At 44.4% G+C, this 12675-nt stretch overlaps 1 protein-coding gene across 4 annotated transcripts in view; it reads left to right on the top strand.

The window, feature by feature from the left end:
• The window catches only part of FLNB (filamin B), a 626251-nt gene that overhangs the window by 258238 nt on the left and 355338 nt on the right, over positions 1-12675 (top strand). For all 4 annotated transcript variants that reach the window (XM_069643780.1, XM_069643779.1, XM_069643783.1 and 1 more), the window contains exon 5: positions 6322-6440. In XM_069643780.1, the coding sequence (XP_069499881.1) occupies positions 6322-6440 (119 nt within the window). The remainder of the gene's footprint in view (positions 1-6321; positions 6441-12675) is intronic.

The following is a 12675-nucleotide window of genomic DNA, read 5'->3' as shown; positions in this document are numbered from 1 at the left end:
CTCCACAAGCTAGCTCGAAGGCAGCTGCCTAACAGCAGGCTACACTTGGACAATTTTAGTATGCTATTATTGGCTAACATCAAGCCACTTGTCAGCCAAGGCGCTGGATGTTTAGGCAGGATTGGGAATGGATTTACTGGGGCTCGCTGTCCCTCCAGTGATGCAGTAATGTCCCAACAGGTGTGGCACTGCAAAGATTAGGTCCTTAGGAGTTAACACATGGTTGCCATTCATAACACTGTCCAAGACATAAACCTGGAGAAGCCTTCACGTATTGGTGAAGAACCTCAGGTTTTTATCATGGGCTCCAAAGAGAGTAACTAAGAAGCTTATTATCAGGCGATTGAGCAAACACCAAGACACAGCTCTTAACCGCTGCAGCACCCGACTTTCCAGTGGAAGAGATAAGACTGGGAGCAATGCAGAGCCGAGCCATATGTCGGACAACAGGTTCATTTAACCACTCGCAGGTCCATGCAAGTGGCCTTAACAAGGGGTATTGAGCCTGCCATGCAATTACCTAATTGGCTGTAAGAGGTCAAACATCAATTATGGAACACCTATAAGGGGCGCGATTGATGACTCGCCCAAAGCAGGGTGGGGTAAAAGGAAGCGGGGAAAAATGGAGGTGGAGAGTCTCCTGGATGAAGCAGATATGCCTACCCATGATCCCTTGATTGATTGAATTGTGAAAACCAGAAGGAACAAAATCAGACGTTGTGGAGGAAAGTGAAGATACTCTGGAACCAGCTGGGAGGAGCGGAGTGCAAGCCATCCGTACTTGGAAGAGGAAGATATCCTGACAGTGTGTAGCACTATTCTCCCATGAATCGGAAGGCTGAAGCCAGAGGCCGTTACCAGCAACCCTAAAGTAGAAGGAAGACCCATTGCAGGTGTGCTGAAAAATATCAGCTGCCTGACAAGGACCCTAATGGGGGGGGGGGGTGAGAGTGAGGCGAAGGAAATGCCCATTTCCAAGAGTTGTGAATCCACTGTGAAGTTGAGGTCCAGGAGGGACCCATTGTGAAACCAATAGCAAAGCCAAGGTCCAGGAGGGAGATGTTGTTGAACCCTTGCGATGGTAAGGTCCAGAAGAGTTCTGTTGTGAAAGCCAGCTAGTAAGACAAGGTATAGCGTGCCCCAGGTTTAATCCAATGTCCAGCAGATACTTATTCTGAAGCCAGTGGGACCTCAAGACCCAGAATGGGTATGTGGTGAGACTAGGCCCAGAATGGATTTACCAATAATCAACAGGGCTGTTGGAAACCTAGAAAAGACAATGACAAGTGTGAGAAACTTATCGAGAGAGAATATGGAGAGACTGAACTCCAGGGTGAAATTGTAAAGAAACTTGTGAAAGCAGAGAAGCTGGAGCGAGAAGGAGCCGTATTGTGAGGAACAGTTAAGTCTTTGCAGAAGATATTGTTTTTAGATTGGATATGGACATGTGAATAATAGATTTAAGACTTTTTTCGTATGTGCCTTGTGTTACTAGAGAAGGGCAACCTAGGGTCAAGAGGACTCTTGGATTAGGGTTTGTACTTTTTCGTTGGCCAAAAACTTTGGAACTTTGTTATAAACCAGGGTGTCTCAAGGAAGACACAGACATATATAGACTAGGAACTAGGCATTAGATATTTTTGGAAGATGTCCCACATTTCTGTTAAGATCCCCCGTGCAGAGTCTTGTTTAGAATATAACCCATTTAGGCATTATTCCAGTTGTGACAAATCGTGGGACCACATCACTCCTTCCCATGTGGAGCCCTTCCCTGTGAGGCCTGGTAAATGAGATTGCTACCAGATATTCCCCATAGGGATGGTAAAAAGCGAGGGGAACTCACAGGGAGGGACTTCCCTCATAGGGATGGTGACTCCCGTTCCATGGTAGAGGGTTACTCCCTAATCCAGAGCCCCCGAAATCCCTAAGACCCGTAAGAAAAGCCCCTGACATTACCACTGTATGTTATTGTGACACTCCTCCTTTTCTTCCAATGAATTCAAATTCAGTGTTTTATGGAAATACTGTGAAGATTATTACAGGAGTTATTCAGACTACTCTTCATGTGCCTTCCAAAGTCCTGAGAAGAGGTGGCTGCGGGGAGGCCCGAAGAGTGCATCATCGATACATGCAAGAGACTTTGTTTTTATGGTTGGTAGCTGGATCCTCCCCAGTGCAATGTCAAATGACTGCTTGAAAGTGAACCATGGAAACCAGAGAGCAGTCAGTGTGAAGTCGCACCTGCCGGGAAGTTCAAACCTGCTTACTAAGACGCAAGACGGAGAGGCAAGTCCCTGGGTGAAAGGACATGGCTTGAAGGTCAGAGGAAGCCTCAGGAGCTAGAAAGAGGCCTGACCAATGCCGACGTCATAATCTGGTGAATGGTGGCTTGACCTCAGTGAGGTAGACCGGTTGGTACCTTAACGGTGGCCTTACTGCTGAACTGCAGGCCCTGCAGAAACGATGCAGGGTAGTGAGTAGTGAGGGAAGAGTGACAACAAATGCGGAAGAGCAGCCCCAACATCCCAGGAAGGGCCGGCGATGTGGTCCCAGGAAGAAAGAGGTAATGGGAACTATGAGGGACTCAGTAGGCATTTGGGAGAGGATATCTAAAGCATTAAGAGGGATCTTCCTCATCACAGTGGTTAGTGGAGAAGTGCCAAGAGTGACCTTGTCAGTGAGAAGTGTATTGGGAGTGATCTCCCTTATCTCAGTAACTGTAGTAAAAGCCTCGGGAGTAATCTCCCTCGTTTCATGGAATGAGGCAAAGTCAATCAAAGTGAAATAAATCTTGGGAGAGATCTCCCTCGTCCCAGTACATGTTACAAGATTGTCAAAGTATCATTGAACCACAGAAACCAAGAGGATGAGGATTATTTAACTAAATGTGAGAGAAGCCTGGAGAGAAGCTCAAGGCTTAAGAAGAGTGGTTACCAGACATCCAAGTGAACCAGGTGATTGGAGGCATACTCCTGATTATATCCCACAGTTTGTTAACTCAGAACCCAGCATAGGAGCCAGTAAAGAAGTACAAGGCTTAATAAGAAGTTGATTCAGAAACTACGACAACGGTTGCCAAATATATTGTTAAGACATTTCACCAGTGGACCATATCTTCTTGATAATTCTATATCCTTTTGGAACATGAAGTCTTAGTTAAGACCCTTTGAATCCAATCATCAAGCTGAGTACCAGCAAACCAGGAGAAGGGAGTCCTTCTCCTGGTGGTATTTATGTTTGTGTATATAGTGGTAGAGCTAGAGTTGGGTAGTTTTGGACAGAGAACAGGACCTTTTCATTTGGACAACCACCCTGACGACGAGCACCTGTGTTTTTCTTAGTTAGGTAGGGAATTCCCTTTAGAAAAGGTAGAGGTAGGCAGTTTTGATTATAATTTTATAAAGAAGTGTTCATTATGCCACCCCTTTGTCCGACGCCTTCCAGCCCGTCACACCACCACCTAGAAACCGGTAACTAAAACGAACACAGATTTTGTACCCAGGAACCTTGCACCAAGTGTATCATTTAGTCCGCGTCACCACAGGGGCTATACGGCAATTAACAGTAGATGCATGCTTGTAGTTTGTGTTGGTTTGGTAAGACAATTGATTGTAATTGTATGTATAGCGTATGTGTGCAGAAATAAACAGATGGCCTTTCATTAAAATGGGTCTTTCCAGATTACAATTGATGTATTGACAAAAAACTATCCATGCATACTTTCACTTAATTCAAGCGATGGGGGACTAAGTGCATGCAGGAATGGGTTGAGGCCACCACTCCCATTTCTCTGTTCAGACAGTCGGAGTCTTTATTCCTACATATCTGATGTTTATTGCTGCACCTAGTGCTCCACCCTACTAGACCCGTACCATATAAACCCAGGCTACCAACCCCAAGACCCCTCCACATTCACACCCATTGGCCTACCTCTCACTAGTCCATCAAGTCCTAACCTTAAGGCCCAGTGTCCTTTTGCCTCTGACCCCATCAATCCCTTTCTCCATCTGCCATTGGCCCATCTAGATGCCTGCCATCTGATCCCAAACTCTTGAAAATGAGTTCACTGCATTGTAGTCATTTTAATAGATTTTGTCAATCACAAATTCACAAGTTCAGAAATTAATCAAATTAATAAATTGTACAGGAAAGAATAATCATGGTACTAATTGAAGTTCACTCAAATATAAGTCTTCATTTAAAATAAAAATTCAGTAATCTAATTGGAGATTTGTAAACATTGAACAAAAATGTCAAAGCGCATTGTTAGTAATCGAATGACAGTGAATAAGAATAAATCAGTTTTAAAAAAACATGGATCGGTAAGAATGAGGTTTCTGGTGTGTTTCACACTAGATTAGGTGAATCACAAAAAGCAAGACAAATGGCAATTGAAAATGATATAGAAAAATAAAATAGTACTATGTAAAATATGAAACAATACGAGAAAGGGATAATTCGATGAAGTAAAAACAAGATTTTCAACTCTGTGGCATTTGTTGAAAAGGTTTTGTCGTCTTTGTCCCACATATGGAATATTAGTTGGTGTAGAAATGACAGACAGGAGAAGGAATACAATTGGGAGGAGACAAGTGATTCCGAAGGTGGATTGGAACCCAAACAGGGAGCGATCCAAAAAGATGTAACCCTGTTAGAAGTTGCCTTGGTAGAAACCATGTTGTAGGGTAGTTAAAGGCTTCACCTGATCTGCCTTGACTCCCTCCGGGCCAGTCTCCAAGGCCAATCCTGAATTGATATGCAATTCCCTTATGGCAGTCATGGGTTTCACTTTGATGGTTGGATCTTATTTTATTTTTTTATATAACACTTATGTTCCCCCAAAGATGCTTCTTGGCCGAGGGAGGATTGTACCGCAGGAGACCTTTTCAACTCATACATGTAAAACTATTAAAAGTCCCAGAGAGTGTTCAAAGTGGAAAGAAAGAAAGCAAATTGGAACAAAAGAAAAGTATGGGGTATAATAATGGGAATAGGGTCTGAGCAGAGATGGGTGATGGAGGTACACTTGGCAGAGGGGGCAAAACCCTTCAGACTTGATTGTGGGTTGGGAAACATTGTAAAATCTACTGGTAGAGCTGACCAGCATCTTTGGGTTCAGTGGCAGGGGTGCCTATCAAGGTATAACCCTAGACGCCTGGGGCACTTGAAACAGAGGCTACCTGTAGGCAGCACCTCAAGACTATCTGATGTGTGTTCAGAAGTATGCTTAGGATGGCATACATTGAGGGTGGAGAGCTAGAATATCAAGGACTTGCAAGGAGAGGCAGCTGTGTAATGTCAGAGTTTCTCTCTTAGTTGAAGTAATGAGCCAGGAAGAGTTTAGTTAGTAGTGTTTCAATTCTTTGGGGTAGATCTCAAGAATGATTGACTACCTGCTGCTGTTTGACTCTGTAGATTTCCTGGTGTAGCTCTTCTTTTCTGCATAAAGCACAAGAGTTTGCACTTGTTGAATGGTATTGGGTCCAGCTGAACTGCTTTATAGGTTAAGCATGCCGTTTTGAAGCAGCAGTGTTGAAGTGCCTGTGAAGTTAAGTTAGTAAAGGTGTGATGTGGGTGTTGAGTCATGTTCCTAAAACCAGCTTATAATGCTGGATTACTCGCGTCCATCCGGGTCACTAGCACCTTTATGCAGTCTAATCTGAATATCGGCACAGCCTGTGCTACAGTGCATATGTCGCAGCTAGGAGGGGTGGCCATTTGTGTTGGGAAGCTGGTGTTGGAGTTGTGCTTTCCTCACCATATTTTTTTTATGGGGACTTTAGAATATGAATCTACTCCTAAAGCCCACCTTTCATCAAACCTTTCTTGGAAATTAATGCAAGGTTAGTCACTGTGACATGTAATCCTCAGTTGCGCAACAAGATGCATGACTTTTTTCCCAGGCACATGGCTCATTGATTGAGCCAGTCTTCAGCATCTTGAGGCAGACGTGTGCATCAGCTACTCTTTTCGCAACTCATTTTCCGTTGTTTAATCTCATTATCTCGCACACATCCTGTCTCAACTGTATTTGACCAGAGATTGACCACACCTCGTTTACTAATGCACATTTTATCTTGCTGTACTGTAACTGACACACAGAACACATAAGGCATGCTTACTTTCTGCCACACATGTTGTACTTTGGCCAAGTCCTCGTCTTTTTATCATTTCCTCTTCTGCCTTTTATTATAATATTTATGTATAGTTTGGTTGATTTCATTTTGTTTTATTGGTACTGTAAAGATGAAAGCCGTACTCTTGTAGGTCAACTTACTGTTCAAAAACTGGCAGTCATCTTTAACATCAATATTTGTATAGGAATCGATCCAACCGGAAACATGGTGAAGCAACCTGCAACCTTTACTGTCGAGACAATCAGTGCTGGGCAAGGGGAAGTGATGGTGTTTGTGGAGGATCCAGAAGGAAACCGTGAGGAGGTATTCTTTTTCACTTATAATTTTCTATGAATACATTTTCCATAGACTTGATTTTGGGTATGTTTTGGTAACCAACACATCAAGTTATTATATTATAAACCTACTAAAGTGCACCGAGCCACCATTAATTTATGCAAAATTTGCGTTTTGGATCAATTTATACTTCTTGATTTATTAGGGTTTTTATAAAGGAGGTCAATGAGTCAAGTAAGGGCAATTTGCAGAACATATTGGGCCTCATTACGACCCTGGCGGAAATCGCGGTGCTAAATGCACCGCGGAGCACGGCGGAAAGCTGCCGATAGCGCCATGGGGGTTGGCGGATTTTCCGCCCCATGCCGACCTTGGCGGGGCGGTAAATCCCCATTCCCCATTTTACCCTTCCCCATTCCCATTTTTGCCCCATAGGGTATAATGGGAGTGGGGAAGGCGTTAATTGCGCCACCGTAAAATACGGTGGCGTAATTAACAACAAGGTCCCGTAGCGCCATGGATTTCTCCGCCCGGAAAAACCAGGCGGAAAACGCTCCATGGCGCTACGGGAACTCGTAGTAGGGCGGACGGGTCCGCCGCGAATAACGCTGGCGTAAACCCACTCCGCCAGGGTCGTAATGAGGCCCATTGTGGGTCTAATGAAGGGAGTATGCAATATTACACTATTATATGTTGGTTTGTAAGATTTAGTTAATGCATTTTATTGTTTTTTATGACTAGAGATGAAGAATATGCACACTGGCAAGTATAATCTGACTGTCTTGAATAATAGAAAACACAAATGCTAAAACAATGGCCAAGCATTCATGTTAGTAACAAGGTCATTTGATAGCAACCTATTATGTTTCTCATCCTATCCAAAACTCTCCAAGCAGCAGCATTAATCGGCGACAAGAGTAAAGGACAAGGGGAAACTACATTTGGGATGTTGTCATGGCAGGTGTGATTAATCTGGCCATGTCCTCTTTCCCTAAGGTAGCCTTCCCCTATGTGGCTAGGGGATGGCAGCCGCTACCTGATACTGGCCCTGGGGGTGGCTGTATGAGGCTATATGATGGAGGACCATTGTATCAATCTGGCCAACACAAAGAAAATGCTTAATAGACTTAAATGGATGTGGGTTGGGCTGGCTAAATTCATTGGAAGCAAATCTTTACATCATGTTGTTGCAGACTAGATCAAATGCTTTTTATTCAAGCTGCAACAAGGCATGGCTTTGTCCTGCAAAGTAAAAGGTGCGCCATCAGTGTTTTCCTTCTGTTTTTATCAAATACATAGATCTACGTATTCCAGTTTTTTTCAATATTGACCAATCCCGTTGAGATATTTTCGATTCCAGACCGCCTGCCCGCTGATCTTATAAAGACAATATTTGATCTGGTTACTCCCCAGGGTTCTCTCTCATTATAATGTACCCACAATCCTGATCCATTTATGCCCTCCTAACAACCACACCCCTGTCCCCCATACTGCATTGGGAGTGTAGGATGAGCCTGCAACACTAATACAGTACTGGGCCGGGATGCAGGTGCTGAAGATGTTAGAAAGTATAGTCAGCATGAACGCTGTGGATGCATATTTCAAATGAAACATTCATTCTAGTCTGCGGAGGGTAGCTCAGGGGCAACGCACACCTTGGAAGCAAGACTGCGCGGAGCAGTACAGGTTGTGTGTATTACCCTCTGGGTATTAAGGGCGTTATACATAACCAATTATAATGATAAAATTCTTCAGTGGGTGTCAACATTCTGAGTGCTGTGGTCCAAGTACTGGCAACAAAGAATGAGATACTTTGTAACTTCTGGCCTGCAGAAGCTGATTGATCACCACTGACAAATGGATTTCTGACATAGTGGTCCAGCCTCCACCCCCATAATCACTGGGAGCCCACATATGCTGCATTACTCAATGCAAAAACTTTATGAAGTAGGCGAAAGGCTCCCAGTATTACATATTTGATGTGGCTCCGTGCTAGTTTGGTGGATACTGTGAGGGGTCAGCAATGAGAAGCGGACACAAAGTTGTAATGTTCTCAACATTAGTCATGTTTTTAAAAGAAAGGTGGGGTGGAAGAAGGCATATCTTCCTTTAGTCAAAAGAGAATGTCTCTGACTGTGAAACTAACGCAAATTGACCTTATGGCCAACATTCATCCGATCCCCACACTAATATACAAAATCAAAAATACAGGGGAGATGTTCTTGTTCCTTCCTGTACTGTTATTATTCTTGGATCTCTGGATGGTGGAAGCTCCAGAGTCCAATAGGGTGCTACAACAGGGCGACACATGTCTTGCTTTGGAGTGCCACTTTGTGGGCTTCTCTTTCCCCCTCCCCATTCCCACTGTGGGTCTGGGTGTGAGCGGATTGCCTGCCAACCTGATGACTACAGCTCCCAGAAGTCCTTTCAACACAATCAACACTGATTGACAACACCTGTACTGGCTGTTAACTGCAAGTAAAGACTGCCTCCCTTATGATGTGATGAGCACTGAAACCGGTAGGAAGAGAACACCAGAGTGCGCCTCTTCTTTCCTCTACTGATATAGATATATATGCATATGTTCAACCAAATAAGTCTTGGGTCCAGAGTTTGTTCCCTTCCTCTGGGTCGACTAACAGCCTATACGTGCAGCTGCAGCAGAGGTTTTTGATTCGGTAGGCTTCTCCCATCAGGCCAGGTCTCTCTCAGTTCCCACGTCAGCTCCTTATTGCTTTGCCGAAGGAACCATTTCCATCCCCCAGGACTGTGTCCCCTCCAGTCCTGCTGTGAAGATTTCTAATTTATCGGTCCCTCCAGTGCTCCCGCTACGAGATCACTGGAGTTTGTCTCCTCTGGCACCTTACATCTCCAGGCTGCTGCCTGCAAGTATCTCCGTTTCCCAGCAAGGCTCGTCTCTACCCTTCTGCATCTGCCTCTAGGTCTGCTTGCCACTCCGTGCACTCTGCAGTTTGCTTCCAGTTCTCCTTCACCTTCTCTCACCTGCTGGTGATTTCAGAGTTTAAGTGTCCAGCGCAGCTGATTGAGTAATGAATAACTAGACCTCATGTTATACTTTGTATCGTTGTTGCTCTGCATTAACTCCCCGCTCCTCTTCTTTGTCCCAGTGCCCAAGGCTTACTACTACCCCTCCCACCCCCTGCACCGCAACTCCCCCTCTGCACCGCGACTCCTAATCAGACTAACTCCTGTCACTCATTTGCATACCCGTCACAGTCACTTCTTACACTATGTTACATGTCTGTACTCCTCACACTTTGATGCACGCTCACACTGCAGTACCACTTTCACTCACTAATCAATATCTCACCTTATCCAGCAATCGCCTCCACACTCCGCTACTCCTTCCTCCTGCTGGTATCTTGGTCTGCCACCTCAACCTCACCTGAGCAGCCCACAACTTCCTGCTTCCAACTGTTCCTTTTATGTTTCTCCTTCTCCTGCGATTGTCTCAATTTCTCTGACCAATCTAAGCCTGACTTTTCCATCTGGGGAACTGTTAAAAGCCAGGATAAATCATGATTCTTTTTTCCATGCTGGCCCATCGCGGCACCTTGATGGTGGCCCATATTGTTCAATGTCCTTTTTGGAGGTTTACGTCTGCGTGCCTTCGTGTTAACTAATAGTCACTTTAGGGGTTGAGACCACTTGATAAAGTCCTTAGTGGTCTAGGGAAGGCACTGCTGGCTACAGTGCATTGCTGCTGATGCTGGAGAGCGTTTTGCATCTTCTCCCACAGGTGTGGTATTGCTGTTCTGACGGCTCTTTCACTTGCTGATGGTTTACCTCCGGCGGCAGTGGGTCACCAAAATTGCTGGGTACCGGAAGGTTTCATTGCATATTTGGGTTCAAGCCTCTGATCATAGGTTGCAGACAGTATGGGTCTTGGAAAGCTGTTCTCTTTGCTGTTGGCTTTGTCCCCTTTCTTGTGTGTTGACTCTACAAGAAAAGGAAAGAGACCGACAAGCATCTTGTAAAAGGAGGTATGGCATGAGACAAATCAGTGCTCTATCATAACATGCTGGCACAAAGTGTGATTGGATCTGAGACCCTTTCAACTTCCACTGTCCCTGGGGAAAGACTGGCTTTGGATTGCTTCCTTGTAGGCCCTCCGCCCCTCGGAGTATGGTTCCCATCCTGTCTTGACAAGGCCAGTTTACAGCCTTGTTAGGTATTTCATAGCACATAGCATACTGTACTTACAATGGTGCCGTTCATTGTCGAAGTTTGCCAATCTATGCCAAGGGGTGGCCTATTGATGCACACACCACTACACCTTCAACTCACTGTTCGTCTTTTCCAGGGTTTGTTACCCTATGAGGTTTCCTCGATAGACCAGGAGTCTCATTAAGGCTGACGGCAAAACGTGTTCTTTGAGGCTTCTCTACTCTATGTACTCATGGTACTTTTTCTTCCTCAATGTGTCAAATCGTCAGGGAGTCACTTCCTCTAAAATGATCTATCCTGTGACTCCACTTTCTTGAGTCCAATGTGGCGCAATCGCTCTGCTTAACCTCAGATTGAGGTTGTAGTTTATCGCCATATGACCTCATAATTGAGACATCTTATGTGGCAACCAGTTTGAAAAATGAATTTCTACTGACCCTTTAGCAAAATCTATTGAATGTCTTGGCTTTGCGTTTAGCATGTCCAATGTATGGCTTTCCCAAGGACCTTGTGTGGAATAGGCACACTAGTTTAGGGGCACTGACGTCCCTCGAGATAACCCACATTTGTTCTTGCAGCCCATGTCCGCCAGTGTACAAGGTTTTTGAGGGAAAGATGAGGACGCTGAGTGCCTAGGATGTCTTGTGCCTTATACTGGTCTTGGAGCACCTTTGCTGGGGTACAGCAATAAGTAATTTCAGGATACACTGTAGAGAATGTGATGGATTTAAGCAGTGGGACTTTGAACATAGAGAGGAGATTTATAGCCACAGAATTGATGATGTTTGAGATCTGGAATGTTCTTATGTGTCGCAGCTTGAGTTTATGCACACAGGAAGGGTATGTATAGATGGGCTGTGGAAAACTAGACTTTGTCACTGGCTTTCTAGGCCAGGAACAAGCTTCTCTTTTTATCTCAATGTGTTCTTGGCTTAGGTGAGGGCATGTTGGGTGTGTTTCACTGCTGTTTGGAACCCCTGTGGAATTTGAGCGACCTGGTTGCAAGCTGCTGGCACCAGGGGGACTGGTCATGACTATGTAATAGAAACTTGATTGTGTGGAACCCTTGGAAGACATGACAAGTGTTATTTGCAAGTTAAGTATGATGATTGTTGTGTACAAACTCCGCCAGCGGCAGTAGCAAGAACCATTTATTTTCTTGTTCTATGGAATACCAACAAATGTGATGACCTATGGTGTGGCCAGATCCCAATGCATCAGGCTCATCCCTGGGAACACTATGACATATCATTCACTGGCATGTGCCAATTCTTTGTGACAAAATACACAATTCACCTAATTTGCATAATAAAGCTACATTAAAAAATTAGTTTGGTCTATTCAATAGATTTTTAGCTGAACTTTTCAGCATGTAATGGGTTCTCTACAATGTTTGGTTCCAGAGATATAGGCAATATAAACAATTCAATGTACATTAAAAGGGCATTTTCCTTTATACAAGTCCCCCTGCTCTTCTGCTTGTATATTAATCGTCTACATGACCATTTACTTGAATCTACTCCAGGTATCCCTAGATTGGCCTATGCAGATGAGTCTTGCTGACCCGTACTCCCTGAGCCTTGCAGCGTCGAATTGGTGATTATGGCAAAGATACATGGAGTTTACAACGATCATAAACGGACGTTAGCTCGGTTATCAATGATTTCTTCACAAAACATAGACTTAATACTAAAAATACATCTAGGTGACATCATACTATGTGGCAAATAATGAAAAACCTACCAGGGATTGTAGGACCTAGGATAGTAATTGGCTGCCCACTGTCAGGTGGACAATATATGCCTACCTCGACTATGTCATCATAAAAATCATTAAGTAAACGGTTCTCAATAGGTCTTCAAACTAGCTTAGCAGCATGTAAGCCCAGACCCAGGTGCAAGGAGGTGGACCTGACTTTACCTCCTCACCCAATTAACCCAACATCTCATCACTCAAGCCTTCTGCTATGCAGATTGGCTTTGAATTTGACCTTGCAAATATCCTTGTCTCTCGGAATATTTGGGAGTGCAGGCACTCGCTATCATTGTTCTAAGACTCCAAGTTCAAATCTATT

This window comes from Ambystoma mexicanum, chromosome 2p (assembly GCF_040938575.1).
Source record: "Ambystoma mexicanum isolate Mex_15411 chromosome 2p, UKY_AmexF1_1, whole genome shotgun sequence".
In the NCBI taxonomy this organism is placed as follows: domain Eukaryota; kingdom Metazoa; phylum Chordata; class Amphibia; order Caudata; family Ambystomatidae; genus Ambystoma; species Ambystoma mexicanum.
This window is presented reverse-complemented; position numbering and strand designations above follow the sequence as displayed.